This window comes from Gastrolobium bilobum, unplaced genomic scaffold (assembly GCF_033153095.1).
Source record: "Gastrolobium bilobum isolate Gb01-03AN ecotype WA unplaced genomic scaffold, APGP_CSIRO_Gbil_v1 utg29653, whole genome shotgun sequence".
NCBI classification, from domain to species: domain Eukaryota; kingdom Viridiplantae; phylum Streptophyta; class Magnoliopsida; order Fabales; family Fabaceae; genus Gastrolobium; species Gastrolobium bilobum.
Window position 1 is genome coordinate 170,732 of NW_026896310.1, and position 21,681 is coordinate 192,412.

Below are 21,681 nucleotides of genomic sequence, written 5' to 3' on the forward strand. Positions count from 1 at the left end.
AAAACAATAGAGTGAATAATTAAAAGGGAATGAACTACTTCATATAAAGCTCGGATTTTTTAATCGTAATTAACCAATGATTAGGTTATTAAAGTTAAGGTTTTGGATTGAAAATTAAAAAACCAAAATGAATCTGAATGATGGAGTGAGGATTGAACAATGTTTGATCTGCCATCTCATCTCTCTGAACTTGCTGCGTTGTACTCTCAGAGCAACACTGACACAATGTTTGTTTTATCATAGATTTAAATATATTCAGTTCAATATTTTTTTGGTAAAGATTCAGTTCAATATTTTAATGCGAAATAATACTCTCATGCTACATGAGATATTCTCATTTTCCTATACAAATTCGTTTTTCGTGCCAAATAATTTTTCTTTTCTTTTTTAATATAAAATATGGGACCCACATTTAACTTCTCTCTACTTTTTTCTCTCCTACAATCCTACAACATAAGAAAAGTTAAACCCTATTTTAATTTATTAGAATGTTGACAGCTCTTTAAAGGCTTAAATAAGAGATCATTGTAAATAAACACACATGTTATAAAGACAGTGAGAAGAAACAGAGATTACGGCCTCTTTTCATTGTGTTCTGATTTTTTTGTTTTTAAAACTATTTTGTAAAATAGTTATGAAAATAGCTGTTTTCTATATTTTTTTCTTTTTGAAAGTTAAAAACAAAAACAGAAAATAAAAATAACTCAGACATATTCTCTAAATTTGATTTTAAAAACAAAAAAACAGTTATAATTTTCAAAATATTTTTTACAAATAGGTCTTACCAAACGAGATTTTTAGTTTTTAAGTTTTTTTTTCTTAAAACTAAAAAATTGTTTTGCAAAACAGAAATCAAACGGAGACATATAGCTCCCAGATTTTTAGAATCATATTTATTTCTCCTATTTTTCTTTCCTTATCTCATAACAAAAATATGTTTGTACGGTTAAAGTTTTTTTTTTTTGTCACATGAAAATAAATGGATTTCATTGTAGAAAAAAAAAATTTAATAAAATTCACTCGTTTTTATATAAGTATGACTGTATGATAGGAAAAATATGTCTAGAGTAAAAATAAAAAAATAAAACCTAAATTAAAAACTTGTTTTTTTATTACTAATTTCTCAGATTTCATAGTATTGAAACGATACACTTGAGCTAATTTTTAAATAAAATTTTTAGGAAAATGCTTAAAAAACTGTGTGAATTTCGTTTGGATCACTTGTCTCCTATGTTTTTATTTATCACTTATCCCTATGATTTTTTCATTCAAATCCATCCTTAAACAACTAGAAGCTTGATAAATCTATTTATTTTACCTTTTTTACAAAAACACTTCCTCAGCCTTGTGTATCTATCCTGTTCCCGAAAGCTTTACAAGGGTTTCTAAAGATACAAAAAAAGTTCTAGAATTTTAGAAAAAATTTGTGAAGTGCCTACAACAAGCTAACAAAATTTCTTTCTTATTACAAAAAAAAAAAAAAAAAAAATTCTTTCTTAGGTAATGAAAAATTGTGTATTGAAATTATTGGATAATTCTTCCATTACATACTGACTTAATTGAGCTGTATCTTCTTTATTCATATTTATGAGGAAATAAATAAAAAATCAATTGAGGCAAAAAGTGACTTTACGTCAAAGCAACTTGAATCGCGATCGAGCAACAATTAGTTTATTTTTTTATTTTTTATTTTTTATATATAAGCTAATTAGTATTGCGGTGCCAATAGGAATGGATAAAAAATTTTAAATTATTTTTGAAGGACAGAGTTACTTGATGTCAGGAAGGACACTAGATTTTGGATCTCTTTCATAAAAAAAGTAAAATTGAGACTATAAGATAGGTTCTATTTCTATCTACAGTAAATAAAACTGCTTTCGTATTGCATGATGTTTAAAACTTGATGGAAAACATGGGTAAGAATGACATTTGCTACCATATAGTTTTTTTGTGTGTGTGTAGATTGCTACCATATAGTTTTAGGGTATTAAGAAAAAATCTTCTCCTCCACTCACAAATTTAAGGTGAATTCTATTTTGATTTTTTTTTTCTCTTCCGTGACACCAACTGCATATACTTTAATGAAATAGGATATTGTAACAATTAATTAGTGTTACTATCAATGTTACTACTAATCAATTTTATCGTTAGATCGATTACGTTGATCCAACAGTTATATTTATTTTCATCTTTATATGGTTATGATTTTTCATATTTAATACTTTATATTTATTTTCACCTTTGTATGATTATGAACCGTTAGATCAACGTAATTGATTACTACCAATCAATTTTACTGTTAGATCGATTACGTTGCTCCAACGGTTATATTTATTTCTATCTTTATATGATTATGATTCTCTATATTTAATATTTTAAATTTATTTTCACTTTTGTATGATTATGATTTCTCATATTTAATGCTTTCACATTAAATATGGAAAATCATAATCATACAAAGATGAACAAAAATATAATCTTTGGATCAACATATCGATCTAACGATAAAATTGATTGGTAGTAACATTAATAGTAACACTAATTGATTGTTACAATATCCTACCCCTAGTATAAATTATAAAAAATATTTTTTTATTCTCACTCCGTTACAAAAAGTAGTTGAGGTGGCATCTTTCTATTGGCCGGTAGCACCTATCACCGCAACATTGTAGATTTTTCCCAATTGCACACCTCTCTCTCCACCTCTCTCTCTGTTTTCTGAAGAAAAAAAAAAAAAAAAACCGAAATCATAGATCCTCCTAATTTTTACTTGAATTCCAATTATAACGTTTATTTTTATTTTTTTGGAGAAATTATAACATTTATTTATGTATAATATGTCACTCCTTTCTCTTTGTCTCTCTCCATCCACAGCTCGAGTTTAAGCTTGATTTGAACGAGCTAGGAGGAAGCAACAGTTTGCAATTTCTTGTGAATTAGGGTTTTAGTTTTAGCTAGAGAGATGGGTAGCCCTCCCCGGACGAATGAAAGTAAGGGTTTTTTTGCGGCCATGTCTTCGGGCTTGTCCATGTTCAGCAACGCTATGCACCGATCTGTCAACGGGTACTTCACCATTCCTTCCTTAATTCATCTCAAAGCAACAATTTTTATCCTTTTCTTACCCCTATGTAACATACCCACATTCGTAATCCTTAATTATTTGATAGCACTCGGTGATTGTCTAATGTTGCCTTTTAGTTGGAGCTAGATGTGAAAGTTCCCTTAGCGTAGGGTCACTTGTGTGGTTGAACTTGCATTCATAGCAGGTAACATATGTTCCCGTTACTCATGTAATTGCAATGCTTCACCTAGATTGTACATACTGGCGAAGTAGTAGGATATTGCATTCTTACAACATTGGAATGAATGGGGACAGACGGACAGTAGAGTGGATACAGCAGAGATATGTCATTGTAATGGATTACTATTTCAAGGAAAGAGGTGTAACTAATAGCATACTTGGTAGGTAAGGTGGTTCTTGGTTGATTAAAATGGCTGGCAGAATGAGACTTTTTTTTGGAGATATTCCAATCTGTTCATCGCTTCACGACTAGTCCGATTCGGGGCGGGTTCCAGAATTAAGGCTTTAAAGTTTAAACACCTCCCAAAGATGGTAATGGGGATGATCGAACACATGCTCTCATACCCCGCCTGCTCAATTTCCTAGCATCAACTGAGCTACCATCATTTGGTGGCAGAATGAAACTTTGCTCCATCTCTTTGTGCTTTGCAGCTCTTAACTCCATAACAAATAACTTTTCAATGTTGCTGTGAGCAGTTTCGCACATTGTGAGAAAAGTTGTTGCTTAAAATTTGATTTTCTTTTAAGAAAATAATCGATTCCTAATCAAAAGAAATATCAACTAGTCAAATACAATTCAAAGAAAGAACAATACACACAATTTAAGTAAAGAATAAAATAACTAATACATTCATTAAGTTCAGTCAATTCAAGCAGCCTAAGTACATGTCAATTTCCCCACCAAGTCATGCAATGATTTGGAGAGGAGTTTAAGCTTATTTTTATGTTTCTCCTTTGGTTCTAGGTTGCTGGGATATGAAGGTGTAGAAGTCATAAATCCAGAGGGAGGTAAAGAAGATGCAGAGGAAGAAGCTCAGAGAGGAAGATGGAAACAGGAGGTGCTTCTTTTGTTCGTTTATTTTTTGTAAATTTATTTTTTATTTCCAGGATTGTTGTTAATATTTCTTTATTTCTGACTCCCTGTTCAGACTTCAGACATTTAAAACGCTCCTGGCAGTTACCCCTCCCTTAAATTGTTTGTTTTGCTTTTCAGTTTTAAGAATAGGGATGCTGCCATATTTTTTTGGTTTTATTTTAGTTCCTTTTTCTCTTTTTAGGCGTATGCCTCACTCATACATGCTTGTAGCCTGAAGATTATTATCCCTTTCTTCTCTCTTTGGCTCTTGTATATATAGGAAAGAGATAGTTATTGGAAGATGATGCAGAAATATATTGGCTCAGATGTAACATCAATGGTGACACTACCAGTTATTATCTTTGAACCAATGACTATGCTTCAGAAAATGGCCGAGGTCTGCTAGCTTTAAGTTTTGCCATTGTTCATGATTACTTTATTTGTATTTTCGATTGATTGAGCTTGAAATTTGCGTGAACTAGTTGATGGAGTACTCCTACTTGTTAGATCAGGCAGATGAATCGGAGGATCCATACATGCAGTTGGTGTATGCATGTGAGTTAATTTCCCCCCTTGTATTTTCTCTTATTTTAACTCTTTTTTCCAATTGAATAGAATAGATATCTTAGAGGTACAGTTTTAGATAGGAGTAAATGGAAAACAAGTAGAATATGAAGCATTCTAACTACTTTTGATCGAGGATTTGTATGACTGACTCCAATTATCTTCAGCTTAGGTTTTTTGCAGTAGTTTTTGTTCTTCATATTGCATTGAAGTAGGCATGTGTTTTCTGATATTTCTTCACTATTAATAATTTATGTAATCATCACAGCATCATGGGCTATATCTGTGTACTTTGCATACCAACGAACCTGGAAGCCTTTCAATCCTATCCTTGGAGAGACTTATGAAATGGTTAACCACGGTGGAATCACATTTCTAGCGGAACAGGTATCTTTCCAGTATGCGATTCTCATCAGAACTCTCTGATGTAGAGCTTCTCTCTCTCTCTCTCTCTCTCTCTCTCTCTCTCTCTCTCTTTAAAATATTGTTTTCTTTGTTTTGTATGCCAGCATTTGGAAATTGGAAGAAATATTAGCTTCTCCAACTTTCTTATTTTGTTTGTCAAAACAAAGTATATGGGCTTCTTTTGTTACTTTTTTCTCTATATATAATTTTTTTTTTTTTTTTTTTTTTAATTTCAGGTGAGTCATCACCCACCAATGAGTGCTGGGCATGCTGAGAATGAGCATTTTACATATGATGTGACTTCAAAGTTAAAAACTAAGTTTTTGGGAAATTCTGTTGATGTTTACCCTGTTGGAAGGTGATGAATATATTGCTTTTTGTTTAGTAGATTTCCTTTGTTACATTGTTTTATTCTTACTGTTACTCGTATTGTTTGTATTCTTCCAAGTTCCAACTCTGATTGCTGCATTCACCTGCCACACCCTGACTGGAAGAGTTTCCTTCTCATTTCTATGCTCTTAAGAGATTATAAGTATTTTCAAGCAGCATAGAGACATATATAGTGGTATTTGATGAATATGTGGCAAATTTATTCCAATTTAATTACATTGCTTTATGAAGATCTCTCTACAAGATTGCCAATGTAGGTTTCACAGAGTCTTGATAAATTGTTTTATGAGCTTCAATCTTATAGTGGTATATGGTTATACAATAAATTAAGTCTTGAATCTCTTGATTTAACATTTACATAATTCCTTCTTAAATGGAAAATGATGAAAAGAAAAAGTGTTTTTCTGTATAACACTATTGATTGATTACATTGAGAGACCCAATAGGTCCTATTTATATTGAGTACAAAGAACAATGCTAATAAATAGCAACAGTAAACTAAGAGGCTTATTTACAATAACAAGAGACATTAATAAATAAGGGAACAAATAGCAAGGAAGTAATAAATGATAATCTAGAATATTCTACACTCCCCCTCAAGTTGGGAGATATATATTGATCATTCCCAACTTGCTGATCAAATCCTCAAAGGTCGGCTTAAGTAAACCTTTGGTGAGAATATCTGCCGTTTGTTCCTTGGTAGGTATATATGACAAGCATACACTACCGTCTTCTAATTTTTCTTTGATAAAGTGACGATCGACTTCCACATGTTTTGTTCTGTCATGATGGACAGGATTTTGAGCAATGCTGATAGCAGCTTTATTATCACAATATAATCTGATAGGTAGGGAATAAGAGATCTTCAACTCTTCCAGAAGCCTTCTTAACCAAATTCCTTCACAAATACCATGGGCTAAAGCCCGAAATTCCGCTTCTGCACTGCTTCTTGCAACAACAGTTTGTTTCTTACTTCTCCAGGTCACAAGGTTTCCCCAGACATAAGTACAATATCCTGAAGTAGATCTTCGGTCCATTGCAGAGCCAGCCCAGTCTGCATCTGTATAAACTTCAACCATCCTTTTGTTCCCCTTTTTAAAGAGAATTCCTCGACCAGGGGTGTTTTTGAGGTACTTGAGAATTCTATAAACAGCACTAAGGTGTTTTTCCTTAGGAGAATGCATGAATTGGCTAACCATGCTCACAGCAAAAGCAATATCAGGACAAGTGTGAGACAAATAGATTAATTTCCCCACTAGTCTCTGGTACTGCTCCTTATCAACATCCTCCCCGTCCTCAACTCCCATCTTGATATTAGCTTCAATTGGAGTCTCTGCTGGCTTGCACCCAAGCATACCTGTTTCTTGCAACAGGTCTAGAATGTATTTTTTCTGAGTTAAGGAAATTCCTTCCTTACTTCGAGCAACTTCCATGCCAAGGAAGTATTTGAGAGATCCAAGATCTTTTAGTTCAAACTGATCAGCTAAACATTTTTTTAAAGAGGCTATCTCCTCGGTATCATTACGAGTGACAATTATGTCATCAACATAAACAATGAGGATAGCAATTCTACCTTTGTCAGAGTGTTTAAAGAATAAAGTGTGATCAATCTGAGCTTGGGTGAACCCTCTTCCCTTAACAGCTTGAGTAAATTTCCCAAACCATTCTCTGGGAGATTGTTTAAGTCCATAGAGAGACTTCTGCAACTTGCACACAGAACCATCCCCTTTTTCAAAACCAGGAGGTGGATCCATGTAAACTTCCTCATGTAGATCACCATTCAAGAAGGCATTCTTGACATCTAACTGTTGCAATGGCCAATCAAGGTTGGCGGCAAGAGATAGCAGAACGCGGATAGTGTTAAGCTTGGCAACAGGAGCAAATGTCTCCTGATAATCAATCCCACGAGTCTGAGTAAATCCCTTAGCAACTAATCTGGCCTTATACCTGTTGATGCTGTTATCTGCATTAAATTTTATTGTGAACACCCACTTGCAACCAACAGTTTTCTTTCCTTTAGGTAATGTCACAAACTCCCATGTTCCATTTTTTATAAGTGCATCCATTTCTTCTAATACGGCGTTCCTCCATTTTGGGTCATCAAGTGCTTCTTGGATATTTTTGGGTATCCTGGTACTATCTAACATAGTGTTGAAAGCACGAAAACCTGGAGATAACTTCTCATATGAGATATAATGGGAAATAGGATGAGCAGTGCAAGATCTAGTACCTTTCCGAAGGGCGATGGGCAAATCAATGTTGGCTGTGCTAGTGCATTCAAGTGGGTTGCTAGAGCAAGGACTCGAGTTAGGATCCTGGCAGTCTAGAGTCTCTTGATGTGTTTTGCGCCTGCTGTAGAATTTTCCCCATTTACCAGGAGGATCACAAGGACTGGGAGGATCATTAGACTCAGGTATAGTTGCTCCCCTTGTTTCCTTCCCAATAACTCCCCCTGTTTCCAAAGGCCAAGGTAAGACAGCAGCTTCATTTGGTTTCCCAGGCTTATCTTCATCCATACCAGTAGACTCCCCCTGAAGAGAAGTCGGGGAAAAAAGGATCGTGTCTCATAAAAGGTAACATCCATGGAAACAATGACCTTACGGAGAGAAGGTGAGTAACACTTATAGCCTTTTTGATTAGGGGAATATCCTATGAAGACACATCTAATAGATTTAGGGTCAAGTTTGGACCTTTGATGTGGAGGAATATGTACAAAGACCACACAGCCAAATATTTTTGGAGGAAGAGAAAGAGCACAGAAAGAAGAAAAAGATTTAGTAAGACAGGATAAAGGAGAATGAAAATTTAGTACCCGAGAAGGCATTCGATTAATGAGATAAGAAGCTGTCAAGATGGCTTCCCCCCACAGATATTTAGGGACATGCATCGTGAATAAGAGAGCTCGAGCAACTTCAATTAGATGTCTATTTTTCCTTTCAGCCACCCCATTTTGTTGAGGGGTGTTAGGACAAGAACTTTGATGAATAATTCCATGCTGGTTTAGGTAATCTCCAAGAACATAATTAAAATATTCAGTGCCATTGATGAAAAGAAAAGAAAAAGTGTTTTTCTGTATAACACTATTGATTGATTACATTGAGAGACCCAATAGGTCCTATTTATATTGAGTACAAAGAACAATGCTAATAAATAGCAACAGTAAACTAAGAGGCTTATTTACAATAACAAGAGACATTAATAAATAAGGGAACAAATAGCAAGGAAGTAATAAATGATAATCTAGAATATTCTACAGAAAATGACAACAAAACTAATAATTCAGATAAGGACATGCCATGCCCTAATTGAAAGAGTTGACATCTCATTTTTATGCTCTTAAGAGATTATAAGTATTTTCAAGCAGCGTAGAGACATACATAGTGGTATTTGATGAATATGTGGCAAATTTATTCCAATTTAAGTACAATGCTTTATGAAGATCTCTCTACAACATTACCAATGTAGGTTTCACAGAGTCTTGATAAACTGTTTTATGATCTCTCAATCTTATAGTGGTAATATGGTATATGGTTATACAATAAATTAAGTCTTGATTTAACCGTGTGTCCTTATCTGAATTATTGGTTTTGTTGTCATTTGCCGTTTAACAAGGAATTATATGTTTGTGAATTAATTTTTTTGCAGAACGCGTGTGACCCTTAAGAGGGATGGTGTAGTCTTAGATCTGGTGCCACCTCCTACAAAGGTTAACAACCTGATATTTGGCCGGACTTGGATTGATTCACCTGGGGAAATGATAATGACGAATTTGACAACTGGAGACAAAGCCGTACTATACTTTCAACCATGTGGATGGTTTGGGTCTGTAACATTTCCATTTCTAATTTTTTTTTAATTAATGCATGTTTAATTGGTTTGTACCAGTTCTATATTGGATTTAAGCCCGTTTGCATTGGCTTATAAAAAAAGTCCTTTTTATGGCTTCCTTATTTTAAAAGTACTTTTTATGAAAGCTATAGTTATTTAGATTTTTAAAAAAATATTTGATTTTTGAAAAAAATATTTGGCTTTTGACTTCTGCTTTTTTTAGAAGCTGAAATTTTTAGCTTCCGAAAAAAGTAAGTTTTTGACTTTTTTTATGACTTCTGCTTTTTTTAAAAGCATGCATCCAAACAGATTTTTTTCGAGAAGTGCTTTTTTTCCTTAAAAAGTAACTTTTGAAGGAAAAAAAGCTCATCCAAATGGGCTCTTAAGTTTTCAACCTTTTAGCAATTTTGTTAGTCTTTTATAGGTTTGATTTCTGTTGGAGAAATATAGAACCATTAATGTAGGATCATCCAATAGCTTAAGTTTTTGGGTTGAATTGGTTCTTTACATGGTATTAGAGGTGACATGATTAAGTAGTCATAAGTTTAATCCTCACCACCCCATTCTATTAATAAAAATAATTAAATATTGTGGAGTTTCTTAGCACAAGTAGGTTGGGCGTGATGCATCATTCACCCTTCAAGCTCAACGGGCTCTTGTGTGAAGGGGCGTAGGGATATATAAAACCATTAATGTAGCATCACCCAATAGCTTATGCTTATTTATAATGAAATGAAATGATGGTCTGTGTAATATGTACCTTTAATTTAGCTCTACCTATTTCCTGATCTGCTGCAGTGCTAGTCGCTATGAAGTGGATGGATATATTTATAATTCTTCTGAGGAGCCTAAAATATTAATGACTGGGAAGTGGAATGAGTCAATGAGTTATCAACCTTGTGATTCAGAAGGAGAGCCTCTACCAGACACGCAATTGAAAGAGGTGATTTTTTTTTTTTTTACATTTTGAGTGACCTTGAGAATTACATGCAATTAAAGTTCATGGTAACTTTGCTTCAAACAGTGGGTATCTTGCTGTTTTCTTGGTCTTACTATTTGATGAAAAAACAATCACCCATCTTGGCATGCTTGGTAGGATAGAGTTTTAGGGATTTGTATGGACTCTGCTTCCGTTGCCAGCAGCCTTCATTGCTGATAAATCCAGCCTTTATCGTTAGTTTCCCTCCACCTTCATTGAGCACCTGTTACCACTTGTTGACTGTGCTGCAGCCCAGTCACTCTACCGCGCCCAAATCACCCGAGCAAGGACACTAGCTGTCGCCGAGATCTTCGACCAGACCGACCATCTCCCTAGACCCTCACATATGGAAAAACATGATCATACGCGTGTACAGTGCTAGCACGTATAAGCCATGCACCACAGTCTAGGCCTCCATTTACCTTGCTGATGGTCCCATTTATCCCACAGGCATCCCATGCTCCTATTCCAGAGGTCCAAAGCCGTATCCTCCAGTTTGTTGCTCACCTTTGCATGCCCTCTTGTTCTCTCTCTGTCCCTACTCAATCTCTGCCATGTCTGATACTGAGCCCATCAAATTCTCAACCATCACACTGACTAGTTCCATCCCATGATTGCAACTCCTTCGAATCCCAATGATCTCATCTGACATATCACTTTACTGGAAAAAACTACCTATATTAGGCTCAAGTCATCCATATTACCCTTAAAGGCTGTTGGAAATTAAACCACATTTAAGGGACTGCTCTTGAGAAGGCTGACCCACAAATTTAGGCATGGGATGATGAGGGCTCTCTTATTTTGATGTGGCTTCGAAACTCTGACTCCTGAGGTCAGTAGGAACTATATGTTTTGCCTAGTGCACGATAAATTTGGGGCAACCTTTGCCAGATCTACTGTATGAAGCAGACCTACTCTCTGAGTTAAAAACAAATATTTTCGCTACTAAACAGGGAACCATCTTGGTTACAGATGATTATTGTGGGATACTTAATGGGTTGTGAAATGAGCTGGATCAATACCAAAATCTCAAAATGTAGTGTAAGAAGGAAGAGGCCGTAACCTAGATCTATATAATGCTAATATATTCTGTAAAAAAAATACAAGAAATAATATTCAAATATTTCAAGTTTTTAAATAGACTGATGCTGGTGGCCGTAACCACTTTCCAGTCTTTGAATTTTCACAAGATCCATGTGAATATCCTCCATCCATCACCCCCCTTGGTTCCCCCCAGCCCTTCAAAAGAAAATAACAAATTTTGTCTTTCTTCCCTCTTCCTACCAAGCATGCAAGTGGTGACATCTCACTACGATTTTTTCAACTATTTCTACTTTAATAGTTTATTTTTATTCTTGTATACAAAATGATGTTTTCCAATTAATCTATGGTTGTGCTGTTTTCTTTTTTAAGAAACCTGAATTTGTGCTTGTGGTTTTGAACTTACCTTTGAAAAGATAATCATTTAAAGAAAATTCAGGATGTGATGGAAGAAGTCAAGGATATATTGAAGTATCTTTTGGTGATTTCTTATACATATCTGTGACAAGATACAAGTACCTGTATAATCCAAATTTTTGTTGTTTGTGAACTATTTGATTAGAAGTAATAACCATTGCTATGAAGAATCTAACAAGCCACATTGATAAAAGTAAGTAATTATGCTCGTATACTTTGCTAATATATTGACTGGTGAAGCCACTGATACCTCAAAGTTCCTTGTTATCATGGTTGGCATTTCCTGTGATTTTTTTCTGCAGGTTTGGCATGTTGCTGATGTTCCACCTAATGATAAATTCCAGTATACATATTTTGCTCATAAAATAAACAGCTTTGACACGGCCCCTAGAAAGTTGTTGGCATCGGACTCCCGTCTACGCACAGATAGATATGCACTCGAGATGGGTGATCTGTCCAAAGCTGGGACAGAAAAGACCAGGTTCCTTACCCCGTTCTTTTATTCCCCTTCTGCCCCTTTGTGCCAAAAAATATAGCAGAGCACTTTAGAAGCAATACAAATATAAACGTTTAACATTATCTATGTTGTCTTCTATAATTATTCATGATATTCACTGAAATAATTTGGCTGAGGTGGATGGAAATTCCTTTCTTTTTTCGGGTAGGTGGGAATTCGGTTTAGAACAATCAACAAGTTGGCAGAGGATTCTGTTGCCTTCTTTGTTGACCTCTTTCACTCTCTCTTTGTCTCGCTCTCATGCCCAAGAGATTGGCATTGTGGCAGTGGTTGGATATCTAGTATTGAGATTTTGTTAGGCTTCTCTGCCACTGTCATCCCCTCCTTCAAATAGAAATGGGCTTGAGTTTCACCAGATTGATGATGTGAGGTTGTTTCCCAGGGTATTTATTTATCTTGTGTTTGTTTCCTTTCACAGTTTGGAGGAGAGGCAGCGTGCTGAAAAGAGAACACGAGAAGCAAAAGGGCATAACTTCAAACCAAGATGGTTTGATTTAACTGAAGAAGTGACACCAACTCCATGGGGAGATTTGGAAATCTACCAATATAACGGTAAATACACTGAACACCGGGCTGCTGCTGATAACTCGAGCAGTGTTGATGATATTGATATCAAATCAATTGAATTCAATCCATGGCAGTTTGGCAACTTGTCCACGGAATGAAGTAGTTCCAATTTGCTTTTGGTTTTTGGATGCTGCAGTTAATTTATGTAACGTTTTTGTTGATGCATGGAAGAAATCTAATGTGTTTTTGGTTGTGTTGTTGGGTTGAGTACATTGTATATACAGTTCTCTTTCTGCCTTAATTGATCTATCTTGTGATATTGAATGTTTAGCATGGGTGGTTCCTGTAGTGGTTAATTTTAACTCGTATATATACGTTGCTGCTTAACAAGTTAGACATATTGGGCCTGTTTGACTGTGTTTTGCCTTTTTTTTTTAATGAAATAAGTATTTTATGTGTTTTTTTTAAAGCTAAAAATCAAAATATAAAATAGAAACAACCGAAATATATTATTTAAATTTGATTCTAAAAATTAAAAAATAGTTATAATTTTTAGGGGATAGGATATACTTATCACAAAAAATGTTTATCCCATTTACAATCAATTTAATCATTGTTGATTTTCGTCAATCTAATAGTTATAATTTATTAAGAATTAATAATTAATTAATAAGTATAATTCAATAATTTTTAATAAAATATAATCGTTAGATTGATGAAAATTAACTGTGACTAAGTTAGTTGTAAGAGTGGTAAACTTTTTTAGTGGTAAGTATATTTTTTTCCAAATTTTTTTAGAACTATTTTTATAAAATAGGTATTATCAAACAGATATTTTTTTATTCTGAAGATTAAAAAATTATTATTGAAAACAAAATCCAAATAGCCTTATTCACGATTCTCAAATGTGTAAATCGATACCTCCATTCCTCCCCACCGTTTTGTCTTTCATGTATTTAAGGTTTCAACAAACAAGGCACAAATCACTTTGTGAACATTTCTCTATTGCATTGTTGATGAATCGATAGAATCATAGAATCAAAGTTTAAAGTATCCATATCTGATAGCTATAAATAAATAAAACTCCATCCTGTTTCCAGGTTAGGCATAGGTCAAGTTTTCAAGTGCCTCCCATTTTAGAAAAAGGAGCATAAGAATCTGCTCCCCTTCTCAATTACCTTTATCAGTCATTGAATCTAATAAGCATATTAATTTAATTACAATGGATCATAAGCCTTGACTGATTTGATTTTTTAAATACAATATTTTTACCCCCACATTAAGCACATCTTTGAAGAGCATGAATTAGTTAATTGCATGACCCCCCACCTTTTCTTTCATGTTACCATTACCAAGCCTAATTTGAAGGGAGGGTAGATTGTACAAAACATTAATTATATTATACCGCAAAAGGGTGCCCTCTCCTGAAGGCACTATTCCACTACTAACCACTTCATCCTCATCTTTTTTTTTTCTTCTCCTTTATTTCCGTTGGGGGAAACTGAGATCTGAATGTGGCTTCTACGTCAAGTAAATTCTATTCAAGTTACGTGACCTTCAATCTCCCTTCAACTCCACACTTGATGCCTTCTATTTCCAAATTCCTCCTCAATATCATATTATACATTTTCGATTCTTTCTTTTTTTAGCCCACCTGATTTTACTCCAGCATAATGTCAGTTTTATGAGTCACAGTCACAATTTTGATCTATGTATATTTTTTTTTGTTACTTCTTTAAATTAATTTAATAATTTATATTGAACTTTATATCATCAGAATATATTTCATAAAATATATTAAAATTTTCCTGACACTACGGTCAATCCAACAAAGCTGAGCATCGTGAAGAATATTGGGTTGTATTATACAAATAACAAAGCAATTTTTCATGCATGATATGATGAATTGGTGTTGTCTTTATGCATTCTTTTAATATCAGGCGTTAATATCAAGAGGTTTTTCATTCTTGCTTGTTTTCTTTAGGGGTTAAATTGTCTGAATGAAAAATTCAAGGGTGTTGCTAAATATTTGCCGTAATCCGAATCCAGATCTGTAACTATATAACTATTCCACCATCATTTAAATAAGACAAAAATTGCAAAGCTTTTCCAGCTTTCTTGGGGCTGGAATGGATTCCTTTGCCTTGAAACTAATACGAAAGTGGCCTAACACGCTATCTCTCTCGTGGGCCAGCTTGCATTTCCTTGTATGAGGGTTGCAATAAGAGTTATATGATTTGATGTGCACTTAATTTGAATAGTCTCATAGTATAATATTATCATATATGGTTTTTGAGGCGGATCATATGATGCCATCATATAATATAAATACACAAAATTTTTTTTTTTTAACAAAACTGCAGAGAAAATCATGCCGGTTATGAGAAGATGGATTTTAGATAAGGGTTTTTGGGATATGCAACTCTCACTCACACTCAGCATAAGAACTATTGTTTTTGGGATATGTAACTCTATCCCCCTGGCTATATTATGGGTTTAATATTTTTTATATTGTTGAAAATAATAAATTTATCTCTTATATATAGGAGTGTGTATGGGTTGAATTGGATTGAATTTTTTGAAAAATCGAACCGAATTGATTTAAATGGTTCAATTTGAAAATGGTTCAATTTAGTTCAAAACTGATTCAGTTCGGTTCGAAAATGATTCGGTTAAAAACGTTTCGGTTCAGGTCGACTTTCTTCTTAAAATAAAAAAATAATAAAAAAATGAAGAAATAAAGTAATAAAAAGCTGTTCGATTTGGTTCGAAAGTGGTTAGGTTCGGTTCGAAAACGGTTTAGTTCGATTCGAAAATGGTTCGGTTCAGTTCTTGAACTGGTTTTAAAAACCAGTTTGGTTCATGAATTGGTTATGTAAAAACTGATTCGGTTTATGAACTGATTTTTAAAATCTGATTATTTTAAGTGCAGTTCAGTTTGATTCAAGGTTCAATTTAGTTTTTTTTTGGTTATTTTGCATATTCCTACGGTTATATATGCATAAAAGTATTTGGAACTCATGTGAGCCCATATAAAGAGAAAAGAGAGAGAGAAAAAATACAAATTCCACATATTTTTATGTGTGTATAAGAAATAAATTTATCTATTGAGAAATATTAAATCCTTAAATTATACATGAAAGGATTCACCCAAAAATATAGGTTCAGCTTTGTATCAGTTCATGAATGAACTAACTATATTAATAGGGAAATGATCTGTTTACAAATTTTTTTTTACAAACTTACAAATTACACTATATCTGACAGGTAATACTCTACTCAAGAGTTTATTATCGGTCAGACATAATATAATTTGTAAGAATTAGTAAATAAAAAATTTATAAATATAACCTTTCCCGTATTAATATGATAGAGTTATCAAGGAACAGTGCCAAAGTGTCACTGTTGGCAAAAAAAAAACACCAAAATGCCATGCCAACAGTAAATTTTGCCAAAATGCTATGTGGCATATTTCGTTACACTGTGTAGCGAAATATGTGTGCAAATAATTCGCTACACGGTGTAGCAAAATATGCTACGTCAGAACCAAAAATGCCACGTGTCAAACATGGAGAATTTCGCTGCACAGAGTAGCGAAATTCTCCCTGTTTGACACGTGGTATTTTTGGTTCTGTGCATTCTGACGCGACATATTTCGCTACACCGTGTAGCGAATTATTTGCACACATTTCGCTACACAGTGTAGCGAAATATGCCACGTGGCATTTTGACAAAATTTACTGTTGGCGTGACATTTTGATTTTTTTTTCCAACAGTAGCACTTTGACCACTGTTCCAGTTATCAAAGTTCAAACTATCTCCCACTTATACAGGGAAAAAAAACTAGGTTAGTGATACGTTTAACATTTCCCTTAAATCCTTTTTTTGAACCTAAATGTATTTTGATGACACGCTCATCCTGTTGTTCATATGTGACTGTTAAAAATATTAAAATGAAAAAAAAAAACCATTGAGCGATGAGTGAGAGAGAGAAAGGTGATCATGGGAAGAATCCTGGCAAATCAAGTGAAGAACTTGACATTCTTCAAAGAAGTAATAAGAGGAATAAAGGTGAGGGAGATCAGTTTTCAAATGATGTATCTATGATACCTAGACATGAAGGTTGGATGGAAGATGAGAATGGCCAACGTTCAACCTGGAGGGAAATTCTGATGCGTCATAATGGAGAAGATGATGAATGGGAAGGAGAGGCGTCTGCCGAGGAAGACTTAGATGGGGAGGAACCTGCTGAGGAAGAGGATGTCAACCATGGAGGAATTAAGATGTGGGAGGAAGATGATGGGCGTACTTATTTTAGTTGCACCAAAAGAGCAAGGAAGAGAATGAGGAAACCTTGGGAGAAAGCTCTGATTGTTAAACTCCTTGGGAAGAAAATTGGGGTGGAGTTTATGAAGAAAAAAATAAATGTCGTATGGGCTAGAAAAGGCAAAATCAATGTCACTGATATTGGTAATGACTTTTTCGTAGTCCAGTTTAGTGAGAAGGATGATCTCAATTTTGCGTTGAACGGTGGTCCATGGATTGTTTTGGGTCATTATTTATCGTTGAGGAAGTGGGAACCAACTTTCAGACCTAATAGTGCTGGAATTGCTAAGATTGCTGCTTGGATTCGTCTACCGGATATTCCCATTGAATTCTATGATGAAGCTTTTTTTAGAAGGATTGGAAACTGGTTAGGCAAGATGATCAAGGTAGACAACAATACAAATGCTCATGTAAGAGGACGGTTTGCAAGAATATGTGTGGAACTGGACCTATCTCAGCCATTAAAGGGTGATTATGTGCTGGAAGGATTTACCAAACAAATTGAGTATGAAGGATTAGGGCTCATTTGTTTTGGTTGTGGGAAATATGGACATAGCACCGAGAATTGTTCAGCTGCTCCAAAGCAACGCAGTTCATCCGATATTCATAATGACGATCAAATTCATCAAGAGGAACCTGGCAACTCAGAATTCCATCGAAGTAAAGGATTGGGACCTTGGATGGTTGTTAATCGTCAACGCAGGAGCCGACAACCTCCTCAGACGGCCGGTGCAGTCCAGCCAGGCGCTGGTTCAAAAACGTTACAAAGGAATAATGATAAGGGAGTTATGACCAGCGATAATCATGGAGATAATCATGGTGATAAGAGAGTTATGACCAGCGATAATCATGGTAATCATGGTAATAAGGGAGTTATGACCAGCGGTAATCATGGTAATAAGGGAGTTATGACCAGCGATAATCATGGAGATAATCATGGTGATAAGGAGGAAATTACGCAATCACGGTTTGCAATCTTAACAGCTGGACCTATTAATGAGGAGGATCATAATCAAATAATTAATTCTGTTACTCCTCATATGGGGGGCCCTCAGTTTGAAATTCCTCAGAAAATATGGACTAAATCCAAAAAGTCCAAAGATACCCCTAGGACTAAATCAACGGTTCCTACTATGCATGCGGCTCATTCTTCAAGCACGGGTAAGAGGTGTCCAGTCCAGAGTGAAAATCGTAAAGATCATACTCCCATTCCACCATCTCCATCAATTGCTACTCCCATGGTGGTTAGTCCTATGCAAGCAAATCAACATGATCAGGAAAATGGGATGAAAGCAGATAGCACTTTGAACCAGAATCAAGAGCAGTTATATGACATATTTCATAAAACTGGTCCTGATATATCAGTTGACAACAGCAGTGACATCCAAAATCCTGAAACCTCAACCATCTCTACGTGCATGGAGGTGGACAGAGTTCACCAGGAAGATATTTCAAGAATGAAGGATGCAAGAACCTTGGAGTCTTGCGTTCAACATAGTTTTTAATGAATTTATTCTTCTGGAACTGTAGGGGAGCAGTGAAACCCCAGTTTCAAAATTCGCTTTTTCTGTTTACTAGGAAATATAAGCCTAGTATTGTAGTGATTCTAGAACCTCGGTGTAGTGGTCAAAAAGCTTCTGACATTATCCGAAAATCTGGGTTTAAGCATGCTTTTGTTCAAGAGGCAGAAGGTTACTCAGGGGGTATTTGGATCCTCTGGAATGATGAGACTGGTCTCGTTGAAATTATTAATCACACAAAACAGTTTGTTCATTTTAAAGTTCAGAATTTTCATGTTCCTTCCTTTTCTTGCACGGCAGTTTATGCGAGTCCTAGGGAAGAAAATAGAAAGGAGCTATGGGATGATCTGCTAAACATTAGTCTCCATTGTAATGGGCCGTGGTTGGTGGCTGGGGATTTTAATGAAATAGCAAATCGGGATGAGAAGAAAGGTGGCTGTAGAGTTAACTTAAACAGATGTTCCAATTTTGCAAATGTTCTTCATAATTGCAAGCTGCTGGATCTTGGAGGATCAGGTCCTTGGTTTACATGGAAGGGTCCGAAGTTTCTTCATCTTGATCGTGTTTTTAAGAGGCTGGACCGAGCCTGTGCTAATGCAAGTTGGAAGACTACCTTTACTGATGCTGGCGTTAAGGTACTTCCACGGATTTATTCTGATCATAGTCCCATTTTGGTCTACTTGTCTAACTTGGACACAAGTTGGAAAAATCGTCCCTTTCGCTTTGAGATTGCTTGGATGGAGCATTATAACTTTACTCAGTTTCTGGCTAGGAGCTGGAATGTTGTGAAAGACACTAGAACGAATCTGCATGATCTGACTCCAAATTTAAAAAGATGGAACAAGATAGTCTTTGGCAACATTTTCAATAGGAAGACTAACCTATTGCATAGTATTGCAGAAATTCAGAATCAAGTTGATTATCATACCAACTTATCTCTCCAATCTAGAGAAAAGGAGGTTAGGAAGGACCTTGATGCGGTTCTCATACAAGAAGAGATCTTATGGTTTCAAAAAGCCAGGGTGAAATGGATAAATGATGGGGATAGAAACACCAAATTCTATCACATTAAAACAGCTACTCGAAGAAGTTCGAATAGGATTCTTGAGTTAAAAAATTCTGATGGGATTTGGGTGAAGGAAGCTAGACAACTTCATCAATTGGTAACAGATTTCTATAGCAACTTGTTTAGTGAGGAAGTCCTTAATCGTGATTGGGTGAAATCAAAGACTACTTGGCCCCTTCTGCACGATGATCTGCTATCTAATTTGACTCGTAATCTTTCGGATGACGAAATTTCAAAAGCTGTTTTTAGTATCAATGGGTCAAAAGCTCCAGGGGAAGATGGTTTTCCAGCTGCCTTTTTTCATAAGAATTGGAGTCTTATTAAGACTAATGTTATTAAGGATGTTAACATGATGTTTCAGAATCCCAATCTGATTCACCTTGTGAACTCGACTCTTCTGGTCCTCATTCCAAAAGTAAAGAGACCTGAAAGTGCTAAGCAGCTCAGACCAATCTCTTTGTGCAATGTCATTTATAAAATCCTCAGTAAAATTCTGGTTAACAGAATGAAGCCCTTAATGGAAGAGATGGTGTCTCCCTTCCAAGCTAGTTTTGTTCCTAAACGACATATCCAGGACAACATCATCATCACCCAAGAGCTGATCCATTCAATGCGTAGAATGAGAGGAAGAAAGTGTTTCATGGCAATTAAAATCGACTTGGAAAAGGCTGATGATATGTTAAATTGGGAGTTTGTTCGTAAAATTTTGGATGAAATTCAAATCCCACACTGGTTCACAAATATTATCGTGAAATGTATCAACTCTGATAAGGTCTCAGTGCTTTGGAATGGAGCCATTGCAGGTGACTTCCTTCCTTCAAGAGGAGTTCGTCAGGGTGATCCTTTATCTCCCTACATTTTTGTTCTAGCCATGGAAAAATTGTCTCATCTCATTCAAGATGCGGTTGGCAATAAGAGATGGAAGCCAATCTCCGTGGGATCAAAAGGTCCTAAGATAGCCCATCTGATGTTTGCTGATGATTTGATGTTGTTTGCAGAAGCTTCTCTAGATCAAATCAAAGTTATAGTGGATTGCTTGGAGACTTTTAGTTCAATGTCTGGCCTAAAGGTTAGTATTCCGAAATCTAGTATTTTTTTCTCGAAAAATACAGATGCTCACATTGCAGATGATATCACAAATGTGTGTGGCTTCAAGCAAACTCACAATATAGGGAGATATCTTGGGTCCATGATGAAACATGGTCGAGTAACCAAAGACCATTATGCTGATGTTGTTGCAAGAATTAGGCACAAGTTATCTGGTTGGAGTAACCAGGTCTTATCTTTTGCTGGTCGAATTACACTTTCCAACTCCGTTATTTCAGCAACTCCTATATTTCAAATGCAACACAGTCTGCTTCCTGTAGCCATTTGTGATGAAATAGAGAAGTTGCAGCGTGCCTTTATTTGGGGTGATAAAAATGGTCAAAGGAGATCTCATCTGGTTGCATGGGATAATATTTGCAAGCCTAAGAGCATGGGTGGCTTAGGGGTGATTAACCTTCGTGTCCAAAATATGGCTTTCTTTCACAAGCTTGCATGGACGATACTTACTTCGCCCGATTCGTTGTGGGTTCGAGTTGTAACAAGTAAATATAAGAGAGGTTTGGATCTTCGGAGGGAAGTAAATCATAAAGCATATGACTCATACTTCTGGAAAAATCTGTGTAGTGTTTGGCCATCTTTTCTTCAAGCAATGCAATGGGAGATTGGAGACGGTAATGATGCATTATTTTGGACAGACAATTGGTTGGGTTTAACTGAGTGTCTTGCCTCTCTGGCTACTCGTACTCCAACTGGTTTGGAGTTGAATCTCCCTGTTAGTGCCTTCGTGAACAGCAATACTGGTCAATGGAACTTTCCCTATATTCGTCAATATCTCAATGATCAAGCTGTTGCAAGGATCCAAGCTGCTCTCATTCCTAGCGCATCGGATGGAAATGACCGCATTATTTGGAGAAATC

The 21,681-nt window shown here is 35.4% G+C and overlaps 1 protein-coding gene across 1 annotated transcript; it reads left to right on the forward strand.

The window, feature by feature from the left end:
• The first annotated feature begins 2,747 nt into the window (after nucleotides 1-2,747).
• On the forward strand, nucleotides 2,748-13,136 carry LOC133298828 (oxysterol-binding protein-related protein 3C-like). Its single transcript, XM_061498193.1, has 10 exons — nucleotides 2,748-3,063; nucleotides 4,047-4,140; nucleotides 4,438-4,554; nucleotides 4,640-4,712; nucleotides 4,990-5,108; nucleotides 5,363-5,484; nucleotides 9,162-9,338; nucleotides 10,143-10,287; nucleotides 12,084-12,262; nucleotides 12,717-13,136. The coding sequence occupies exons 1-10, from the start codon at nucleotides 2,963-2,965 to the stop codon at nucleotides 12,961-12,963; spliced, it is 1,374 nt and encodes a 457-aa protein (XP_061354177.1). The 5' UTR covers nucleotides 2,748-2,962; the 3' UTR covers nucleotides 12,964-13,136.
• The last annotated feature ends 8,545 nt before the right edge of the window (nucleotides 13,137-21,681 follow it).

What these genes read in the sequence shown, in the direction of transcription:
- LOC133298828 (XM_061498193.1), top strand. Translation starts at nt 2,963, where the DNA reads ATGGGTAGCCCTCCCCGGACGAATGAAAGTAAGGGTTTTTTTGCGGCC. An exon ending in TGCTTCAGAAAATGGCCGAG is followed by an intron (nt 4,555 to 4,639) that starts GTCTGCTAGCTT and finishes TGCGTGAACTAG; the next exon opens with TTGATGGAGTACTCCTACTT. An exon ending in CATGCAGTTGGTGTATGCAT is followed by an intron (nt 4,713 to 4,989) that starts GTGAGTTAATTT and finishes TAATCATCACAG; the next exon opens with CATCATGGGCTATATCTGTG.